The 18,409-nt window shown below is 44.5% G+C and overlaps 1 protein-coding gene across 1 annotated transcript; it reads left to right on the top strand.

The window, feature by feature from the left end:
- The first annotated feature begins 9,977 nt into the window (after positions 1-9,977).
- On the top strand, positions 9,978-12,452 carry LOC123840799 (small ribosomal subunit protein uS2-like). The gene is made up of 2 exons (XM_064583303.1): positions 9,978-10,956; positions 12,272-12,452. The coding sequence occupies exons 1-2, from the start codon at positions 10,076-10,078 to the stop codon at positions 12,450-12,452; spliced, it is 1,062 nt and encodes a 353-aa protein (XP_064439373.1). The 5' UTR covers positions 9,978-10,075.
- The last annotated feature ends 5,957 nt before the right edge of the window (positions 12,453-18,409 follow it).

Below are 18,409 nucleotides of genomic sequence, written 5' to 3'. Positions count from 1 at the left end.
ACACTACATCTTTAAGGTAGGTATCATTATCTCATGCTACAGATGAGAAAACCAAGGCTTAGAGAAACGAAATAACTTGCCTACGATAACAGATCCTGGCATGTAGCCCATCCCATTCTAGAAGCCAAACATTTCCTACTAGAAGATGTTGCCTCCCAAGGGGAGGGATGGAGCCGTTTCCAGGAATTAAACTATGAAACACCCTATGACTTAGCTCTTGTGGGTGAGGCGGCCTGGTGACTCAGCCAGAGTATCTGTAGAATTTTCTGAGAGTTTAGAAAGGCTAGTGAATGAAGAGGACTCAGGGGAACATAGTTTATGTTTATCAAATTCCGTGCAGTAGATATTTACTAAGACCTACTGAGACAGGGAAGCTCAAGAAAGGCCCCATTTACTCACGCTGTATAATTCACCTTGCATCTAGGTAAACCCAGAGAAGCTCCTTTCCCACTCCAAGGGGGAAGCAAGGAAGTGAATTGCTCTCTGAGTCTCGTCCTGGCCCCAGAACACCTGAGAACATCTAAGAAAAACGGGATCCCAACCACGTTCCAGGACATTAGCTTCGAACAAACCTCGGCCCACACTGGCATGGATACCCCTACCTTCGGTGATTTATGGAAGAACACCTGTTGTTCAGCTGACACTCCGTGTGATTGATCCCTACCCTGGACTCCTGGAGGAACACAAACCCTGGACCCCTTTCCTAGCCCGAAGTGATGGGGAGACTCACTTTTCCTTTTCAGAGTCTCCCAGACACTCCATCTTCTAGACCCTATCACTACTCTGTAAACCCTGTGTTCTCTTCCTCCTGGCTCACGTTTGATTCCTATCCTGCCTGAAGCCAAGGGCCCTCCTGACTGGTCCTGTGAGGCCCCCCTGCGGGTCCTCAGACCAGGCCTGCCTACTCACTACTATGGTAAATTCATCCCATTGTGGTTAGAGAATAGGCTTTGGATTATTTCAATCTTTTAAAATTTAATGAAACTTGTTTTGTTTTTGTTTTGGGGGTTTTTTTTTGAAGATTTATTTATTTATTTGACACAGAAAGAGAGAGATCACAAGTAGGCAGGCAGGCAGGCAGGCAGAGGGAGAGGGAGAAGCAGGCTCCCTGCTGAGCACAGAACCCAATTTGGGGCTGGATCCTAGGACGCTGGGATCATGAGCTGAGCCGAAGGCAGATGCTTAACCGACTGAGCCACCCAGGCGCCCCTGAAACTTGTTTTATTTCCCGAATGTGGTCTTATTGTGGGTTACTGTTCACATGGTATCTCTTCTTCTGTCTTTGTACTTTCAACCTGTTTGGGTCTGAATCTAAAGTATGGCTTTTGTAGACAGCATATAGTCAGATCCTGTTTCTTGTAATGCATCCTGCCAACCTGACTTTTCATTGGAGTATTTAACTCATTTACATTAAATTAATGATAAGGTAGGATTTACATCTGCCATTTGCTATTTATTTTTATGTCATATCTTTTTTGTTCTTCTGTTTCTCCATTACTGCCTTCCTTTGTGCTAAATATTTTCTAGTGTACTATTTTTATTGCTTTGTTATTTCTTCAAATATTCTTTGTGCCCTCCCTCTCTCCCCTCTCCTCCAGGAACTCCCATTCTGTGTATGTTGTTTGCTTGTTGGTGTCCCACAGGTCTCTGAGGCTCTGTTCATTTTCCTTGATTTTTTTTCCCTTTCTGTTTCGCAGACTGGATCATCTCACTTGATCTGTATATCCAGATTCACAGATTCTTTCTTCCGCCTGCTCAAATCTGCTATTGAACTCCTCCGGTGAATTTTTCATTTCATTCTTTTGCTTTTCAACTCCAGAATTTCCATTTGGTTCTTTTAAAAAAAAAAAAATTGGGGGGCGGAATCACCTGTTACAGCTGGGTTAAGTATCCAACTCATGGTTTCGGCTCAGGTCGTGATCTCAGGGTCGTGAGAATGAGCCCCACATCAGGCTCCAAGTCAGTGCAGAATGTGCTTAAGACCGTCTCTCCCTCTCCCTCTGCCCCTCCCCACCGCTCTCTCTCTCTCTCTCAAATAAACAATCTTTAAAAAAAATAAAAAATAAGTTTTTTTCTATCTCCTTACTGTATCTCTATTGAGAGAGATATCATTTTCATACTTTTCTGTATTTCTTTAGACATGTTTTCCTAATGTTCTTTGAATATATTTAAAATAGCTGATTTAAAGCTTTTGTCTAGTAAGTCCAACATCTGCACTTCCTCAGAGACAATATCTATTGATCCTTCTTTTCTTATATGGGCCATTCTTGTTTCTTTGTATTGTGATTTTTTTTTTTTCAAAACTGGACATTTAAAATAATGCAGTATGGCACTGTGGACACTGGATTCCCCCCTGCCCAGGATTTGTTGTTATAGATGTTTGTTGCTGTTTTTCTTTAGTGACTTTCCTGAATGAATTCCATAAAGTCTATATACTGAGTCTCTGTTCAGTTGGCTTAGTGATCACCTAATGACTGGACAGAGATTTCCTTAAATCCCTAGAACCAATAAGTTTTCCAGTATTTTCCAAGGGCTCAGACTGGTTTGTAGCCCGTTGGTTTTTAAAACTACCATGGAGGGGCGCCTGGGTGGCTCAGTTGGTTAAGCGACTGCCTTCGGCTCAGGTCATGATCCTGGAGTCCCGGGATCGAGTTCCGCATCGGGCTCCCTGTTCAGCAGGGAGTCTGCTTCTCCCTCTGACCCTCCCCCTCTCATGTGTTCTCTCTCTCTCTCTAAAAATAAATAAATAAAATCTTTAAAAAAAAAAAAAAAGTAAAACTACCATGGAACTGGGGGTGGGGGTAATGGGAATAGAGCAAGTTAAAACACCCAAACCTTGCTGTCCTCACCGGGATTAAGCCACTTTTCTTAAATAGGCATTCCCTGAATTGTTGCAAGCTCTTCACTAATTTCCAGAGTTCTGAAAAAGTTGATCCTGACAATTTTTGTTAGTTTTCTTCTATGGAAGCAGAATTTTCAGAGGTCCTTCACAATATAATGATTTATAAGAAATATCTATTTGGCCATTTGAATGACCAAAATATATGTCTCAGATATATTTGGTCTTCACCCACAGTTCCCAAAAACACCTCAGAGCCATAAAGGTGAAATGGGTGGCTTGTTATTAATGAAAGGGACTTTTGGATCACACCCAAGATGGGGGATGGTTGCCAAGAGAACCAAATGATTAGAGGGTTCGAAATTTTAGTCCTCCCTGTCCCCAACTCCAGAGAGGAGAGAAGCCTAGAGGTTGAATCAGCCAATGGCCAATGACCTAGTCACTCATGACTGTGTAATGAAGCTCCCATAAAAATCCAAGAGAACAGCTTTTTGGTCCTTTCCAAAGAGCCTCCATGCTCAGGGAAACAACACTTTCACGTATCACTGAGCCAGGCCCCAAGCTCCAAGGGGACAGAAGTTCCTTTGTTTGGGATCTTGCCCTATGTATCTCTTCATCTGGCTATTGATTCACATTCTTTATCATATCTTTTTATAAACCAGTAGACAGAAGTAAGTAATTTCCCTGAGTTCTGTGAGCTGCTCTAGCAAATTAATCAAACTTAAGGAGGCTGGCTCAGTCAGTGAAGTATGCGACTCTTGATCTTGGGGTTGTGGGTTCGAGCCCCACGTTAAGTGTAGAGATTACTTAAAAATAAAGTCTTTAAAAAAGAAAAAGAAAAGCCCCCCCCCCTTTATCTCTCAAAATAATCTTTCTCTTAAGATCTATTCTGGGGGCACCTGGGTGGCTCAGTCGTTAAGCGTCTGCCTTCAGCTCAGGTCATGATCCCAGGGTCCTGGGATCGAGCCCCACATCAGGCTCCCTACTCTGCAGGAAGCCTACTTCTCACTCTCCCACTCCCCCTGCTTGTGTTCCCTCTCTCGCTGTCTCTCTCTCTCTGTCAAAATCTTTAAAAAAATAAAAAATAAAAAATAAAAGATCTATTCTGCTTGATAGCAGGGGTCTCACCAGCTTTATTACTTTCTTCTTTGCATGGTATATCTTTCTATCCTGTTACTTTCAACTTCTCTGTGTCTTTATGTTTAAAATGTGTCTCTTGTAGACTGAATATAGTTGGGTTTTGCTTTTTTGTCCACCCTGATAATCTCAGCCTTTTAGTTAGAGTATTTAGTCCATTTGTAATTAATGTACATACTGATTTTTAAGTTTACCAAATTGCTACTTGTTTTTTAGTTATCTCTTTGGTTTTCGTTCTTCTTTTCCAGTCTTTCTTCGCATTAATCTAATACACTATACATTTCAGGGGCATCTGGGTGGCTCAATCAGTTAAGCATCTGCCTTCAGCTCAGGTCGTGATCTCGGGGTCCTGGAATTGAGCCCCACATGAGGCTCCTTGCTCAATGGGGAGTCTGCTTCTCCCTCTCCCTCTGCCCTTCCCTCCTCGCTTGTGCTCTCTCTCTCAAATAAACAAATAAAGTCTTAAATATATACACCCTATACATTTCATTTCTGTTTCTTCTTGTTGACCTTTTACTTATACTTTTTATTATGTTTCTAGTAGTTTTCTACGGGTTATAATATGTATCTGTAGCTTATCACAGTCTATTTAGAATTAATATTGCATTAATAATTCATACAAGATATGAGAATCTTATTACATGAAAATTTCATTCACCACCCCTTTGGCTATTGTTGCCATATATGTCACATACCCTTAAATAATAAAGCCCACAACTACTGTAAAAGTCATTTAAACAAGGAAGTCATTAGACTGGGATGACTCTGATGTTTTAACAGCCAACATTTGCAAGCCAAAACCTAAGCCAGAGTCCACTCCTATAAGTGCCTTGATGTTAAGAAAGCAAAACTAAAGAACACTGAGCTAGGCTTTCCCAAATAAGGCAACTGCTTAAGCTATAATTAAATAACACAAAGCTTTCTCCCAGCTCCTGCCAGCACAGTACACCTAATCACTTCAGGTCTGGCCCTGCCTGATACAAGTCCATGTTTGTTCAAATAAACTCTTCAAAAATGTAATGTGTCTCAGTTTCTCTTTTAACAGTATTCTATTATTACAATTACATTTACTTTAAACAGTCAACTTCCAAAAAATATAAAAAAATTAAAGAAGAAGAAAATATGGCTACTTGTAAAAAGATAACTATATTCCCCACATATTGGCCATTCCCAGTACTCTCTCTTCCTTCTGATGGATAGCAGTTTACTTCAGTATATCCTGTAGTGCAGGCCATCTGGCAAAGAATTCTTGCAGCTTTTGTTTATCTGAAAATGCCTTTATTTCATCTTAATTCCTAGTGGATAATTTCACAGGATATTTAATTCTAAGTTGACTTTCTTTCCTTTCAACTCTTTATAAAGATGTCATTCCCTGGAGAGGATTGTGTGGGTTTATAAATCTGCTTTTTATCTGAGAAAAAAATTTAAAAACAAAAAAGATGTCATTCTAGGGGTGCCTGGGTGGCTCAGTCGCTTAAGCAGCTGACTATTGATTTTGGCTCAGGTCATGATCTCAGGGTCCTGGGATCCATCAAGCCCCACATTGGGCTCCAGACTCAGTGGGGAGTCTGCTGGAGGATTCTCTCTCTCCCCCTGCCTCTCCCCCAGCTTGCGCTCTCTCTCTCAAAAATAAATCAATCTTTTTTTTTTAAAAGATGTCATTCTATTGTCCTCTGGATTCCATTTTTCTGATGAGATGTCCACTATCATTTGTACTGGTGTTTCTCTGCAGGTATTTTACCTCCTCTGGTGAGTTTTGAGATTATCTCCTTGTAATTTTCAGCATTTTAACTATGATATCCCTTGGTGACTTTTTTTTTTTTTTTAATCCTGCTTGGAGTTTGCTAGGATTCTTGGATTTGTAACTTGAAGGTTTTCTCCATTTTGGGGCAGTTTTTTGGACTTTGTTTCTTCAATGTTTTTGGCCCCATTATCTCTCTCCAGTTAAATATATGTCAGCTTACTTGATATTATCCCATAGGTTTTTGGGGTTTTTTTAAGATTTTCTTTATTTATTTGACAGAGAGAGACAGCAAGAGCTAGAGAGGGAGCTCAAGCAGGGGGAGTGGGAGAGGTAGAAGCAGGCTTCCTGCTGAGCAAGAAGCCCAATGTGGGGCTCGATCCCAGGACCCTGGGATCATGACCCGAGCTGAAGGCAGACGCTTAACGACTGAGCCACCCAGGCACCCCAATATTATCCCATAGGTTGCTGAGGTTTTGTTAATCTTTTTTCTTTCTATTCTTCAAATAAGATAACTCCTACTGATCTGATTTCAGGTTTATTCAGGAGTCTGCTTGGGATTCTCCTCTCTCCCTCAGCCCTTCCCTCCCCCAACTTGCTCTCTCTCTTTCTCAAAAAAGAGAGTCTTTCCTCTGAAGTCTCTAACTTGCTGTTAATATCCCACAGTTAAATTTTAATTTCAGATATTTTGCTTTTCCATTCTTGAATTTCCACTTGGGTTCTTTTTTTATGGTTTCAATTGCTTTGCTGAGATTTCCCATCCATCCACTCATTTTGACTATATTTTCCTTTAAGTCCTTAAAAATATTCATAATAGCTACTTGAACACCCTTGTTTGTTCCAACATTTGGGTTATTTTGGAATCTGTTCTATTGATTTTTTAATTTGTTTGTTTTTCTTGGATGAAGGGTCCTCTGGAATCCTCCTCTCCCCCAACACACACACCACTTCCTTTTCTTCAGTAACCTGCCTAATTTTTAATTTTTCAGTATCCCATTCACCCAATCCCTGCCCCCTCAGCTCAGCAAGACAACTTTCCACTTGTGATCAACCTCCTGTACCACAGTAGAAGTCTGGGGCAATTGTGAGGCTTACTTCACGTTTCCCTTCTCTGCAGGATCAAACTCCTACACTACTTTTTGCCCAATGCTTGAAAAATGTTGCATAACGTATTTTGTCCAGTTTTGTAGTTCTTTGATTGGAGGGCAGTTCTTACACTAATGACTCTGTTGTAGCCAAAGGTGGATGTTATCTGACATCAAATTCTTTCAAAATATTTTATTTCTCATGTTTTTGATGATCATTTTTCTGGTGCCCTAAACTTGGGCTTAGTCCAGTATTTGGATAATCTAGCACCTCCCTGTCTCCTATTTCTTGTTTTTTTTCCTTCATTTTTTTCTCACTCTGTCTCCAATCTTTTTTTTTTTTTTTTTTTTTGAGAAAGAGAGAGAGAGTGCAAGTTGGGGGAAGGAAGGGCCGAGGGAGAGAGGAGAATCCCAAGCAGACTCCATGCTGAGTGCAGAGCCTGACATGGGGCTTGATCCCACAACACTGAGATCATGACCCAAGCCAAAATCAAGAGGCAGACATTCAACCAACTGAGTCACCCAGGTGCCCCCAGCTCTGTCTCCAATCTTAAAAATGGATTCAGATCAAGGGAATAAGAAGACAAGACACAGGGTGGGACAAAATATTTGCAAAATACATCATTGACAAAAGACTGTTATTCAAAATATACAAAAAACTCTTAAAACAACAAGAAAAAGAAACAACTCAAATGGAAAATGGGCTAAAGATCTGAATAGACACCTTGCCAATGAAGATAATAGATGGCAAATAAGTTTATGAACAGATGCTCCACTTTATATGTCCTCAGGGAGTTACAAATTAAAACAACAAAAAGATACCACTATATACCAGTTTGAATGGCCAAAATCTGGAACACTGAGAACACCAAATGCTGGTGAGGATGTGGAGCAACAGGGACTCTCACTTATTGTCGGAAGGAATGCAAATGGTACAACCACTTTGGAAGACAGTTTGGCAGAGTCTTACCAAACTAAATATATTCTTACTGTACAATCCAGCAATCATTCCCCTTGGTATTTACCCAAGGCAGTTGAAAACTTACCTCTGCACACAGATATTTATAGCAGTTTTATTTATAATTGCCAAATCTTGGAAACAATCAAGATGTCCTTTAGTAGCTGAATGGGCACATAAACTGTGGAACATCTGGACAATGAAATATTATTCAGTGCTAAAAATAAATTAGCCATCAAGCCACAAACAGACATGGAAGAAACTTCATATTAAGTCAAAGAAGGCTACATGTATGATTCCAACTATATGACATTCTGGATAAGGCAAAAATATGGAGACGGTAAAAAGATCAGTGGTTGCCAGGGGCTAAGGGATAGGAATGAATGAATAGGCACACAGAGAAGATTTTTAGGGCATTGAAATTATTCTGTTTAACACTATAATGGTGGATACATGTTATTACATATTTAGCAAAACCCATAGAGTGTGCAATACCAAGAGTGAACCCTAATGGAAATTTTGGGCTTTGGGTGATCATGATGTGTTAGTGTAGGTTCATCAGTTGTAACAAATGTTACCACTGTGGTATGCGATGTTGATAATGGGGGACCATTAAGGGATGTATAGGAACTCTGTACTTTCTGCTCCATTTTGCTATGAAAACTGCTCCAGAAATAAAGTCTATTTTAAAAAAATGGATTAGGAGTCACCAAACTTGGCTGTTTCCAGAAATTAAATCGATGCTTAAAAGGTGAGAATTCAAATTATCTCTTAGCTATATTTTTATTACTGTTATTGCTGTCATTATTTGACAAGGGTTCTCAAGATTGTCCCAAAAGGAGGTCCAAAGAAGGTTGGCAAACTGGCAGCATTAATGGAATAAGCGTTTAAAATTCCAAGGGTTTTTGTAAAACAGCACTTGTTGTTGTTGTTCTTTTAGATTTTATTTATTTATTTGACAGAGAGAGAGCACAAGCGGCGGGGAGGGAGAAGTAGACTCCCCATTGAGCAGGGAGCCCAACGTGGGGTTCAATTCCAGGACCCTGGGATCATGACCTGAACCAAAGGCAGATGCTTAATGGACTGAGCCACCCAGGCGCGCCAAGACAGCACTTGTTTTATAAAAATGGGACAGGGATGGGGGTGGGGTGGGGAGGATATTCTACATGTTGTTGTTAAAAATCTTAAGTGGGGGCACCTGGGTGGCTCAGCTGTTAAGGGTCTGCCTTCTGCTCAGGTCCTGGGATGGAGCCCCGCATCAGGCTTCCTGCTCCGCGGGAAGCCTGCTTCTCCCTCTCCCACTCCCCCTGCTTGCGTTCCCTCTCTTGCTGTCAAATAAATAAATAAATCTTAAAAAATATATATTAATGTGATCAGACATGAAACAACATACATTTGAATTTATATTGAAGGAAAATAAAACTTTTAAAGTATTGCATTGTCATTATTATGAAGAAGTTAAAAAAAAAAAAAAACCAAGCCCCTTATTCATGATGCACAGACAGAGCAGCTGATTCTAATTATCTGTCAGGGGACCGAAAGCACATTCTTGAACTCATTTGTGCTTCGCTTTTTCCCTTTAACAGTGTTCGCAAGAACATATTCTTAAGGGATTCAGCTCCAAACATTTTGCTCAGTTCCTAATGTGGAATTTAGTATCTGTTTCCTCTTGTTCGTCCCTAACCAGGTGATGGGGACCCAGCAGCCCGGGTTCCAGATAAAGCCTCAGTCGGCTGACGGGATGCTGCCAGGTCTGGGTGTCCTTTTCACTTCATACTCCGTCTCTCTTTTTTTTTTTTTCTGTTTTTTGTGGTTTTCTTAAGATTTTATTTATTTATTTGACAGAGAGGGACACAGTGAAAGAGGGAACACAAGAGAAGCAGGCTCGCCGCGGAGCAGAGAGCCCAATGTGGGACTCGATCCCAGGACCCTGGGACCATGACATGAGCCGAAGGCGGATGCTTAACGACTGAGCCACCCAGGTGCCCCACTCCGTCTCTTTCTTCCCTGGGATCTTCTACTGCTGGACAGGTGGTACAGCAAGAGGACAGACTCTGGAGCAGACAACCCAGATTTAGACCTCCTTCGTTCGCTAGCCGTGTGACCATGGGCAAGGACTGCACCTCTGTGCCTCAGTTTCCTCGTCTGTAAAAGGGAAATGGAACGAGTACCTAACTCATCAACTTGTTAGGTAAAGGAGTTAATACATGTTTACTGCTTAGAAAGACAGCTGACGCCTTTTCCGAGCTACTCAGGGAAGGGTCCATACGGCGTTGTTTTGCGTTTCCGTCGTAACTTAAAGGGAAACTTTCACAATGTCCGGAGCCCTTGATGTCCTGCAAATGAAGGAGGAGGATGTCCTCAAATTCCTTGCAGCGGGAACCCACTTAGGTGGCACCAACCTTGACTTTCAAATGGAACAGTACATCTACAAAAGGCAAAGTGATGGTATCTACATCATAAATCTGAAGAGAACCTGGGAGAAGCTTCTGCTGGCAGCTCGTGCCATTGTTGCCATTGAAAACCCAGCTGATGTCAGTGTCATATCGTCCAGGAATACTGGCCAGCGAGCTGTCCTGAAGTTCGCTGCTGCTTCCGGAGCCACTCCTATTGCCGGCCGCTTCGCTCCTGGAACCTCCACTAATCAGATCCAGGCAGCCTTCCGGGAGCCGAGACTGCTGGTGGCTACTGATCCCAGGGCTGACCACCAGCCTCTTACAGAGCCGTCCTATGTTAACCTGCCTACCATTGCTCTGTGCAACACAGACTCTCCTCTGCGCTACGTGGACATTGCCATCCCTTGCAACAACAAGGGAGCTCACTCAGTGGGTCTGATGTGGTGGATGCTGGCCAAGGAAGTTCTGAGCATGCGTGGCACCATTTCCCGAGAACACCCGTGGGAGGTCATGCCTGATCTCTACTTCTACAGAGATCCTGCAGAGATTGAAAAGGAAGAGCAGGCCGCTGCTGAAAAGGCTGTGACCAAGGAGGAATTTCAGGGTGAATGGACGGCCCCAGCTCCTGAGTTCACTGCTACTCAGCCTGAAGTTGCAGACTGGTCTGAAGGCGTGCAGGTGCCCTCGGTGCCTATTCAGCAGTTCCCTACTGAAGACTGGAGCGCCCAGCCGGCCACTGAAGACTGGTCTGCAGCTCCCACTGCTCAGGCCACTGAATGGGTAGGAACAACCACTGAGTGGCCTTTTTTTTTTTTTTTTTAAGATTTTTTAATTTATTTATTTGAGAGAGAGAGAATGAGAGAGAGCAAGCACATGAGAGGGGGGAGGGTCAGAGGGAGAAGCAGGCTCCCCGCCGAGCAGGGAGCCCGATGCAGGACTCGATCCCGGGACTCCAGGATCATGACCTGAGCCGAAGGCAGTCGCTTAACCAACTGAGCCACCCAGGCACCCAACCACTGAGTGGTCTTAAGCTGGTCTTCCACAAAGGCAAACAAAATGGAAATAGAAATGGAAAAGGTTGACGGAAAATAAACAGTTTGTAAAAGTCGAAAAAAAAAAAAAAAAGACAGCTGACATGTAGCTGTTGTTACCATTTCCATTCTTCCAAGCTTCCTTGTGCTGAGCATCTCATCCCCAGTTGTGCGTCTCAGTCTGGGGCGGTGCTCCTCCGGGGCTAGGATGGTGACCAGTCCAACATGGTGCTGGGACTGCTCAGGACTGCTCAGGGCACCAGGATCCATTCCCTGCTCCTACCCTGACCTAGCTGCTGTGTCCTGGAACCCTGGTGTGCTCAAATGGCTCGCTTTACCTGTGTTCCAAGACTTCGATCCCTACGGCTCTGGTGCGGCAAGAAGCTGGGTGGTGGGTTGCCTCTGACCACTAAGAGCATTATTTGCTTACCCCAAGGTGCCTGCAAATGTTTTCTACGTGTGCTCTGATACGAAAAGTGTCTGGAAGCACTACTTACAGCAATCAACTGAATGTCAGTCCTGATTAAAATGAAACCTTTAGGGGCACCTGGTGGCTCAGTTGGTTAAGCATCTGACTCTTGCTTTGACTCAGGGTCAAATGCTCTCAGGGTGGTGAGATCAAGCCCCCCCGCATCAGGCTCTGTGCTCAGCGGGGGTCCGCTTTTCTCTCTCCTTCTGCTCCTCCCCCTGCTCTCTCTCTCTCTCAAATAAATAAATTAATTTTTAAAAATTTGTAAATAATTAAAAAATAAAACCCTTATCCTTCGGAATGCCCTGAGCCAGCTCTTGGTTGGAGCGGCTGTCACTCACTCCCTTTTCCCGCTACAATGAAAGAGAATCTCAGGTTTGTCAGGTCAGCCCCCCAAGACTCCATGCACGCATGGAGTCACGGGAACCAGGTTTAGTCAAGCAGGGGTAACCTGTATTAGTCTGATGAGCGGGAAACAGAGCCAAGGTCCCAACTGTGTCGTCCCCTAACTCAGTGCGTCCCAGAACTTCCTGCGCATGGGTCACCTGGGGTTCTGCTACTACATCCTTCGATCCAGCGGGTCCGGTGGGGCTGGGACCCGCCTTTCCTAATCAGCTCCCAGGAGGCAGAGGCTGCCAATCTGCAGACCCACGGGAGCAGCAAGGTCCCCAACCCACCCGCGCCTTCCCTTGCGGCACAAGCAGGCTTCCCTGGCAGACTCAGCACAGCAGCAAACGGGCTGGCCTGTGCCGTTGGCCCTGAGGGTGTATCAGTGAGGCTGACCGCTTTCAGCTGAGACAGGCTGGCTGAGATAGGTAACCAATACAACCTGAGTCCAACCCAGCCTTTGGACTCTCTCATGGTTGGCTGGTAAATATATATATATATATACATTACCTAGTAGCCACATTTGTCTGTAGTAAAACCCTATAAATGGTGTCCCCAGATGCACTTGTTTAACACAAGGGGTTGCATTGCTGCAAGGTTAGCAAGATGACCGGGGACAGGAGCCAATAATCACCGGTCCTATCACAGCCCCAGGGCATTTTTCTGGGGTTTCATTGTACTTGTTTTCCTGTAATCCCTCACTACTTCATCTCCGAAGGACTTTTCTCTCCTGTTCGCTGGGGAGGAAGAGAAACCCCAAGCAAACCCTGAGTTGTTTTCTCAATATAACTTCCTTGAAAGTGTGGATCGTGTGTTTAAGTAGCTGAAGTCACGGGGGCAAACTGTACCATTCAGGTATGAGGATAAGCACAACAGTTTAGAGATAATGCATGCATGGAGTCAGGGCAGAAATCCCCCAAGCCTTCTAGAATAAAAGCATCACTGATCAGAATTAGGTGACTCGCTTGCTCCTACCTGAAGATGCAATTAAGGGGGCGCCTGGGTGGCTCAGTCAGTTGCGCTTTAGACTCTTGGTTTCAGCTCAGGTCATGATCTCAGGGTGGTGGGATCGAGCTCCCCCTGGAGACAGGGGCTCAGCACTCAGCTGGGAGTAGGCTTGTCCCTCTCCCTCCCCCTCTGCTCCTCCCCCTGCTGCATGCGTGAGAGCGCACTCTCTCTCTCTCTCAAATAAATAAATAAAATCCTTAGAACATAAAATAAAGATGTAATTAAGGAACATCTAAACATGGCAGCTGTAATATGAACTATGGCACGAGTTGTTTCTAACAGATGAAAATAAAATTTAAAAATTAAGATAAATTCAAAAAAAATTTGAGATTCTGCCCCAAATTCAGAGCCGGACCTTGGCCAAGCGCCGTAACGGGAACATGAACAAATGACAACTAATGTCTCAACAAGCACCTACCTTCTCTCCCACAGGCCCGGCCACACTCACACGGTGGGCACGGTGGGCACGCTGCTGAGGAAGCTGAGGCCGACGGAGGCTACCGGGCTGCTCGGAGGTGGAGTGAGAGACAGAATTTGTAGCCAGCCCAGCACGCGTTAGAGCCCGCGTTCTAGCCCCGTACTGCCTCTGCCAGGTCACTTCCTCTGGCTCTGCTGTCAGCTTAAAGGGGATTCAGAGGACGCCTGCGGGGTTCAGTCGGTTAAGCCACCCAACTGACTCTTGATTGCTGCTCAGGTCATGATCTCAGGGTTGTGAGATCGAGCCCCGTGTCAGGCTCCACGCCCAGCCCAGCGTGGAACCTGCCTAAGATTCTCCCTCTCCCTTTGCCCCTCCTCCCCTAAAATAAATAAATAAATCTCTTAAAAAAAAAAAAGAAAAAAAAAAGGCGGGCGGTGGGGGTGGGGATTGGGCTTCATTATTCTGAGGGTGGCTTCTGGCTTTAACATCCTATGACCCCCAGTGCCCCAAGTAGGCACCCAAGGTTTGGCCTCATGACTTTGGCCAGAGCTTTGGTTGCTCTTGAGTCCTTTGTCAGAGCTGTCACGCTCCCATGGGTACACCTGGATCGTCCGAGCAGCCGGGTGCTAACGGTAACTACATTCTTGTTGGTGCAGAACATCTGCCAGTGGCATGCGGGATTTTTAGGCATGTTTAGCAGATCCTTTTGACTGAATCGGCATCACTCTTGCAGTGAAATGAGTCCACGCTCAAGGTGATCACATGCTGATACTCAGTTGTGACTTTTCTTTCTGAACGTTAATGATGGTAATGAATGTTATTAATTAGCCTCTCGAGTCTGATTAGAGGCTTAAGAGTAGACCAACCCTTCCTGAATAGTGTCACATTTTGCAAACATTATTTTGACTTTTCATTGTAAGCCAAGGGTGGGGCAGGCCCACTGCAGTCATGAAGACACGCGCTCTGACTTGGGGCTCACATGGGGCCCCCAACCCCGACTTCAAAACCCGTCTCCTTCCGCGAGGCCAGCAGGTCTCTCAGCATCTTTCAGGGCCCGGTGAGGCCCAAACCACGAGGGGGTTGTCTTGTCACCGCGTTACGTCTGCGGTGATGGTGCAAAAGCAGGGAGGAGAAGCACTGTCCCTGATAGAGCGGGGCGATTACTGTTAGGAAATCATGACCCGCGAAGGCACATTGGCTGCTGCGAACCCGAGGACGGTGGCTTTCCCACGGAGAGGCTTGCTGCGTCCCGTTCCTTCTGTGGAATGCCATCATTGCTTGAAATACGGCGGGACAGACAATCTGTGGTCGCTCGGACATGGGTCTGGCAGACACCTTTTTTTTTTTTTTTAAGATTTTATTTATTTATTTGAGAGAGAGAGAATGAGAGACAGAGAGCATGAGAGGGAGGAGGGTCAGAGGGAGAAGCAGACTCCCTGCCAAGCAGGGAGCCCAATGTGGGACTCGATTCCGGGACTCCAGGATCATGACCTGAGCCGAAGGCAGTCGCCTAACCGACTGAGCCACCCAGGCACCCCTGGCAGACACCTTCTTGACAACGAACGAAGTCAGTCTCTCACTTCAAGAGCAACGGACTGTGTCAGTTGCCAGTGAAAAAATGTGAGCTTTCAGGCAAAAATTAGAAAAATTTGGATTTTCAGATACATTTTGGAAATGTATCTGCTATAGTGAGCTGACAGTTTCCCAATACTCAGAGACTGGTTTGACGGGATCAGATATTTGGCAATATTAATAAATGTAACTTTAAAATACCACATAATTAAATGTGTGGGAGAGGGCAGATTTCCAGCAAGTTCTGCCAGTACAGCAACACAGAGACTTCTCTGCCCTTCAGTGAGGGATGGCCATGACCTCCCAAGAGGGCCTCAGCATGAGAGCCCCAGGGGCAGGGGTTTGGGGGATCCTTCCCTGGGGGCCTCTGTCTCAGCTCCAGGAGTAGCTGCTTCTCATGTTTGCTATTCTGTTAGCGCCCTCTTCATTTCCTACTAGCCGGTCCCTTGTTACTCCAATCCCTGTTAGAGTTAGTAATTTTTTTTTTTAAGATTTTATTTATTTATTTGACAGACAGAGAGAGAAAGCACAAGTAGGCAGAGCGGCAGGCAGAGGGAGAGGGAGAAGCAGGCTCTCTGCTGAGCAGGGAGCCCGATGCAGGGCTCGATCCCAGGATGCTGGGATCATGACCTGAGCCAAAGGCAGTTGCTTAACCAACTGAGCCACCCAGGCGCGCGAGTTAGTAATTCTTGATACTAAACTTTTCCTGTTTGAATTACTGTGTGGCTTCTTTCTCCTAATCGGATCTAGGCTGATACAGTAGGCCTTGCAAGCCAGTGCTGGGAACAGAGCCCCAGGAAGAAAAACCAACCAGTACAGTCATTACTGAGAAGGGAGGGGATTCCTGCCCGTCCCCCTCATCTTGGTGAGTGGCAAGAGCTGTCTACTTGACATGGGGGGAGGGGGGTCTGGGTTGAAGGAGAAAGTTTGGAACAGCTCTTTTAGGTATAAATAAGGAAGTTAAAAGTTAGAACCAAATAGTACCCACATTTTGAGAGTACATAGTTCTCTCACCTGGGAAGTTTTTGTGATGTCATCCCTTCAGAACAGTTAAAAAGTTTGGGAATGAATGCTCCAACGAATCCAGGTTTGGAAGTAGCTAAAATAAAGTTGGCAGTAAGAAGTTAACAACACAGTGCCCCCAGGGAGGACAGCAAAGAGGAGATCGATCATATCAGGGACGTGAACAGAGTTGGAGAACCTGCAGCTGTCACAAGAAGGGAAAAAAGATCCAGTGGGATATTGGACTGATTAATAAGGGTCACAGTCTTTTTATACAGAGTTGAATGTCTAAGAGCTAAAGCAGTTTAGAATTTAACCATGACCATGGTCAGATGTAGAAACCTAAACGTCCATCCATGCATGAATGGATAAAAAGTGTGGTACCTACAAATAACAGAGTATTATCAGCCTAAAAAATGGCAATCCTGCCATTTCAACCCGGATGAACCAAAGCGTGCTATGCTAAGTGAGATAAGCCAGGCATAAGGGACAAATACTACATGATTCCACTTATATAAAATTTAGGACGGTAGGTCTCATGTTGTGTTAACATACACACAAAAAAACAAAACAAGGCGCAAGGAAACTTTTGAAGGTGCTGCTTATTAGCTTAATTGTGGTGATGGTTTCATGAGTGTATGCATATGTTCAGACCCATCAAATGGAACACATTTAATATGTGCAGTTTTTAGGTTAACAGTTATACCTCAATCAAGCTCTTTTAAAATAATTTTTTAAATCGAAATAAAAATAATAAAAAACACCCAATTAAAAAAACAAAAAAACTGGGGTGCCTGGGTGGCTGAGTCGTTAAGCGTCTGCCTTCGGCTCAGGTCATGATCCCAGAGTCCTGGGATCGAGCCCCGCATCAGGCTCCCTGCTCCACGGGAAGCCAGCTTCTCCCTCTTCCACTCCCCCTGCTTCTGTTCCTGCTCTCGCTCTCTCTCTCTCTCTCTCAAATAAATAATCTTTAAAAACAAAACAAAACAAAAAACAAAAAAGAACTTAATGGTGAGCAGACAACCTGAAGATAGACCAAACTGAGTCGTGGGGGCAAAAGGTCATGAGCCAGAAGTTTCCTGTTGACACAGGCTGCCGTGGGGGAAGGGTGTGGAGAGCGCCCTACTGCTTACAGTCAGGCCAGGACACAAGAGCTTTAGGGACAGCCACTGAAAAACCTTGGCAAAAAATACTGCTCTGAAATTACACTAGACGCTTTCTCCTCTGTGTGGTCTTTGGCAAGTTACTCAATATTATGTTGAGAGGAGTTAGATGCGTCACTACTTGAAATCCACAGGCTAATCCTATAATGTTCAGGGCTGGCCACTGAGCACTTGCTATTTCCTCATCTAGAACAGGACCACCAGCCCAGGACAAGTGAGGCAAAGACTTAGTCTTTGGCAGGTACTTTTTGCCCAGCATCTTTCCTCATCTCCCTTCTTCTCTCTCACTCCTGGAATAAACGGTATAGTTTAGTTTCCACATTGGACAATGATCTGATTTCCAGCAAGAATACATACAGCTACGGGGCACCTGGGTGGCTCAGTCGGTTAAGTGTCTGCCTTCGGCTCAGGTCATGATCCCAGGGTCCTGGCATCGAGCCCCGCATTGGGCTCCCTGCTCAGCGGGGAGTCTGCTTCTCCCTCTCCCTCTGCTGCTCCCCCTGCTTGTGCTCTCTCTCACTCACTCTCTCTCAAATAAATAATTAAAAAAAAAAAAAGGAATAAATACAGCTACATTTTACATGGTGGTCCAGTACACACACAGCTATATATAAATTCTGGGGTTTAAGATTTTATTTGAGAGAGCGCACGTGTGCACACGAGCTGGGGGAGAGGCAGAGGGAGAGGGAGAAGCAGGCTCCCCACTGAGCAGGGAACCCCATGGGCCTTGATCCCAGGACCCTGGGATCATGACCTGAGCTGAAGGCAGCTAGCCACTAAACTGAGCCACCCAGTGGTTCAATCTGTTTTATAAAGAAAACTGAAATGTACTGGATGTAGTATTTTTCTATCCTAGTGCATCTTTCAAAGAGGTCATGACCCCCAATTTGACATCATGAACCTTCTAGTAGGCTGCTATTTGTAGTTTGAAAAACACCACTACAGAGGAAAAAGGGGACTCATGAATTGAGTCTGAAGAAATAATCTGAAGAAAACACACCCTGAGGTCAACACTTCCCTTTGATCTAGTCAATGTTTACTAATTATCTTTTTTAACTGAAGTAAAACTGACATATAACATTAGTTCCAGGTGCACAATATGACTCGGTATTTGTATACACTCATTGCAAAACGATAACCACAATAAATCTAGGTAACATCTACCACCATACATAGTTACAGAAAACTTTTTGTGATGAGAAT

Source organism: Mirounga angustirostris, unplaced genomic scaffold, assembly GCF_029215605.1.
Source record: "Mirounga angustirostris isolate CCGP_5_RB_7025 unplaced genomic scaffold, mMirAng1.0.hap1 SCAF_17, whole genome shotgun sequence".
NCBI classification, from domain to species: domain Eukaryota; kingdom Metazoa; phylum Chordata; class Mammalia; order Carnivora; family Phocidae; genus Mirounga; species Mirounga angustirostris.
The sequence above is the reverse complement of the archived record's forward strand: the minus strand, read 5'-3'. Positions and strand labels throughout refer to the sequence as shown.

Bases quoted from the DNA above. Each gene is read 5' to 3' on its own strand.
- LOC123840799 (XM_064583303.1), top strand. From the start codon at position 10,076: ATGTCCGGAGCCCTTGATGTCCTGCAAATGAAGGAGGAGGATGTCCTC. The intron at 10,957-12,271 runs GCCTTTTTTTTT...TTTCCTAATCAG, and splicing joins GTAGGAACAACCACTGAGTG to CTCCCAGGAGGCAGAGGCTG.